The following is a 4,409-nucleotide window of genomic DNA, read 5'->3' as shown; positions in this document are numbered from 1 at the left end:
TGTTTTGTTTTTTGAAAATGTGATGAAATTCAGTTGGAATTGGTCAGAATAAAAGACGTTCAATTACCAATTCTAGGTCTACTGGTTTATTGTATAAATTATTATTACATCTTATGTAATACATACTATATTATATAATATACAAATCATCAGTTTAGAATATAATTTATTATAAACTTCTAGTTAATTGTTTTATTATTCAATTTAATGTTACTCAAATATTAAATATGTTTATTACTCTAATTATTAACAATCCCACATATATGATATGCTCTGATCACACACAACTTATCCACTCATGTGTGTATGTATATGTGAATGTGTGTGAGAGAGAAAAAACATTCTAGGTTCTTATTTTCCCTTCAACAAGAACAGGAAATGGGAATTAACATTTATTGCACACACACTACACATCATGCTGATTTTACAGAAAAGAAAACCAAGACTAAGGTAAGGCAGATGTTTTGACTACTCAGAGCTCCAGCAAGGTGTAAGCTTATGTATATGTGATAGTAAAGTCCTGGGCACATATACCAAAGCCATCAGTGGGAAGGTGTAGTGGTTCAAATGAGAAAGGCCCCCATAGGTTCATATATAATTGAATATATAATCTCCAGTTGATGGAGCTGTTTGGGAAGGATTAGGGGGTATGGCATTATTGGAGGAAGTGTGTCACTAGAGGAAGGCTTAGAAGTTTCTTCACTTAAGTAAATTAACCCTTCTGAAAGTCACATGGTCTGTAAAACAGCTCTGTTCATGAACTAATCATTTTCTCCAAATACCATAGAATAGTAAACACTGCAAGAAACCTTTAAAATGGACTCTAACACAGTAGGAATTTGACAGGATCACTAAAAATGAGAAACAAACAAAAAACAGTAAACTCGTGTCCTCTATCTTGGATCACACTGCCAACATGGTAGGATCTGACTTTGCAGAGTCATTCAGAATTAATTCTCTCACTCTCAACCGGACTCTCCATAAATGCTCACAGTGTGTTCTTCTCATCCTTGTGTTCTTGGGTTTTGTTCTGGAAGACTGTGATACCAACAACACTTACACTGCTGAGCAATGACCAGAGAGTGACCTAAGAAACACCACAGGAGCTCCTCACTTCCAACTTCTCACAAGGAAGGCAGCCAAGTCCTGGTGCCTACTCAGGATGTATTTATTATTTTTGACAACTTCATAAATGCATATGCTGAATTTTGATCACTTTTTAACCTCATGTTACCTTCTTTCACCTCCCTCTTTTTCAATGAAATTTTCCACAGCTTCTCCACGGCTCATAAGAATTGTTTCCTAGAGACCAATGGGCTCAATTATCCTGGAACCATCACAGAAAGAAAACAGTTTTTACTACCTTGATTCTATGCCTCTCCCTAGAACCTTCCACAGAGCCCCCTTCACATCCTTGTTCCTCAGGGTATAAATTAGAGGGTTGAGCATGGGTGTGACTATGGTATAAAAAAGGGCAACAAACTTTCCCTCATTTTCAGAATAACTGTCATTTGGTTGCAAGTATGTGTAGATGGTTGAGCCATAAAACATAGAAACAACCAGGAGATGTGATCCACAAGTCCCAAAAGCTTTTCTGCGGCCAGATGTTGACTTGACCTTCAATACAGCCCTGGCAATGTGTGCATAGGATCCTAGAATCAGTGTCGCAGGGAAAACCAAGATTATGGCCCTGGCCACAAACATCTTGGCCTCTGTTCCAGCTGTGTCCTTACAAGCCAACTTGAGGAACACAGGCATCTCACAGAAGAAATGATTCAATCGATAGCCACAGAGAGGCATGGCCATCATGAGGCTTGTCTGAATCAGAGAGTTCACAAGGCCTGCTACCCATGATGAGATAGCCAATGCCTGGCACAGAAGTGGATGCATAATTGTTGTGTAGAGGAGTGGACGACACACAGCAGCATAGCGGTCAAAGGCCATCACCACTAGAAGCATACTTTCTATGGAGCCCAGGGCAAGCACACTGAAGAGCTGGGCCACACACCTTCCATACGTGATGGTGTGGTCATGTCCCTCAATATTGATCAGGAGCTGGGGCACGGTGCTAGTGGTGTAGCAGAGGTCCAGGAAGGAGAGGTGGGAGAGAAAAAAGTACATAGGCGTGTGCAATCGGAGGTCCACTTGTGACAGAGCAATGATGGTGGTGTTGCCAAAGAGAGTTAAGGAGTAGAAAATCAAAATGTAGATAAAAAGAATGAGTTCTAATTGAGGCCAGTCTGAGAAGCCCACCAAAATGAAGCCTTTGCCCAAACTGGCATTGAAGCTTCCCATAGCCTTTAACCTACACGGTAGCAGAAGCCAATTCAGTGCATCTGTTGAAAAAAATGTATTAAGACATTGTTCACAGCATTCTTCAAGTAATCCTAAATCATTTGTTTTACTGTTCAACTCTATTTTATCCAGTCTTTTATTCCTACTTTTCTTTTCTATAAACTGAACCCTTTGGATTAGGAAAGATGTCATCTTTGTTCCAATACTTTAGCCTGGCGCTTCAGACTTATGGATCCAATCCTTCTTATTCAAATGTAAAGTGCTTTGAAAATCTGAGGTCTACGTATATACCATAAGTGACCTATGTTGTTATCTTTGGTTCCTTCTTTTTCTCTATTTACTCATTTCAGATTTGAATCCAGGTTCAGGTGGCAATCACAGTTTTGACCTCTGGGTCCTCATCTGCCTCCTTCTGCACCATGGACAGAAGCCCCACTCACAGTATCTGCCATCTGCCACAGAAGACTGAGAAGTATTCATTTCTTTGGGGGGGAACACAAAGAAATGTGTATTGAGTAGGAGGGGTGGTCCCCCCCTTGACCCTGCTTCTTCAACTAAAAATGCCCATAATTCAATTGCACAGAAGAAGCTGTTTGCTCCTCTCTATCCAAGCCCCCTTTAAACATTCATGCCACACATCTTTGTCCCACTAGGAGCTCCTCTGTGGTAGAGAACAGGCCAAATATAAAAATAAGTATTAGTGTTTATCACAGAAATAATAAATAATGAATAAACATTGCCCCCCGACTCTAAGGCACTGAGGGTGCCAAATGAATGCTACTTCCATTCAAGATACACCATGGCTATTGAATAAACTTTCCTCAGTGCAACATATGCTTTTACCTTTTTAGAGCTCATGAAAATCAATTTCCTCTAAGCCTGCAGATTAACTGCTAACAGACCAATAAATGGTGGAGGTGTGATAGGCAAGCTGGAATATTGTCATCAGTGGGTCAATGCTGAATTCAATGCCTTTAGGTCTGTATCATGGCCCCACATATCAATTCTAGCATGGATCAGCAGTGCCTTCTGCTCTGAAATATGCGCTTCTGTTAGTCTCAATTTAGTCACCTGTAAAATAAAGAAAATAGCTTGCTTCAAGCAATTTGGGTTGTGGTTACATGAAATAATGTATCATGTATATTACAAAAATTTGTCCTCACTGTTAATACTGTTTTGCCTTCATAATTAGCAATTAACTCATGCAAATTAGGTTGCATAATTCACTGAGCATTGCATTCCAACTCATACTGCAGTGGCTGGAAAATAACAAACAATATTATTGACTGATTAATTGGATAGATTAATTAATTAATTAATTAATTAATGCATTTTAACCCTAGCATCACATCTGATGTACACAAATGTGCACTGTTCCTTGCTTAATAACACAGGGCTTTTATTCACTACTATTGTATACTTCTACAATGATTTTATATCATGGTATATAGAAATGAATGATACTTTTCATTTTTAATTCTGTGTGTATACCCATGCACGCATTTCTTTATGTATGCTGTGTATGCCTGATGCCCACAGAGTTCAGAAGAGGGCACTGAATCCCCTAGAATCAGAATTGCAGATGACTGTGGGTGTTGGGAATTGAATCCAGGTCCTCTGGAAAAGTAGCTCTTAACAAGCGCTTTTAAAATCAAAACAACTCTGAGATACCATCTTACACCTGTCAGAATGGCTAAAATCAAAAACACCAATGACAGTTTATGCTGGAGAGGATGTGGAGAAAGGGGAACACTCCTCCACTGCTGATGGGAGTGCCAACTTGTACAGCCACTTTGGAAACCTGTATGGCATTCCTCAGGAAAATGGGAATCAGTCTACCACAAGATCAAGCAATTCCACTCTTAGGCATATACCCAAAAGAAGCACATTCCTACAACAAGGACATCTGTTCAACTGTGTTCATAGCAGCATTATTTGTAATAGCCAGAACCTGGAAACAACCTAGATACCCCTCAACTGAGAATGGATAGAGAAAATGTAGTACATTTACACAATGGAGTACTAATCATCGGGGCGGGGAGGGGGGGAAGCAATGGAATCTTGAAATTTGAAGACAAATGGATTGAACTAGAAGAAACCATTCTGAGTGAGGT

At 39.6% G+C, this 4,409-nt stretch overlaps 1 protein-coding gene across 1 annotated transcript; it reads right to left on the bottom strand.

Moving 5' to 3' along the window:
• Positions 1-1,359: 1,359 nt before the first annotated feature.
• On the bottom strand, positions 1,360-2,295 carry LOC100765053 (olfactory receptor 10). Its single transcript, XM_027426234.2, has one exon. The coding sequence runs from the start codon at positions 2,293-2,295 to the stop codon at positions 1,360-1,362; it is 936 nt and encodes a 311-aa protein (XP_027282035.1).
• Positions 2,296-4,409: the final 2,114 nt, after the last annotated feature.

Source organism: Cricetulus griseus, chromosome 7 (genome assembly GCF_003668045.3).
Source record: "Cricetulus griseus strain 17A/GY chromosome 7, alternate assembly CriGri-PICRH-1.0, whole genome shotgun sequence".
Taxonomy (NCBI): domain Eukaryota; kingdom Metazoa; phylum Chordata; class Mammalia; order Rodentia; family Cricetidae; genus Cricetulus; species Cricetulus griseus.
The sequence above is the reverse complement of the archived record's forward strand: the minus strand, read 5'-3'. Positions and strand labels throughout refer to the sequence as shown.

What these genes read in the sequence shown, in the direction of transcription:
- LOC100765053 (XM_027426234.2), bottom strand. Translation starts at nt 2,295, where the DNA reads ATGGGAAGCTTCAATGCCAGTTTGGGCAAAGGCTTCATTTTGGTGGGC.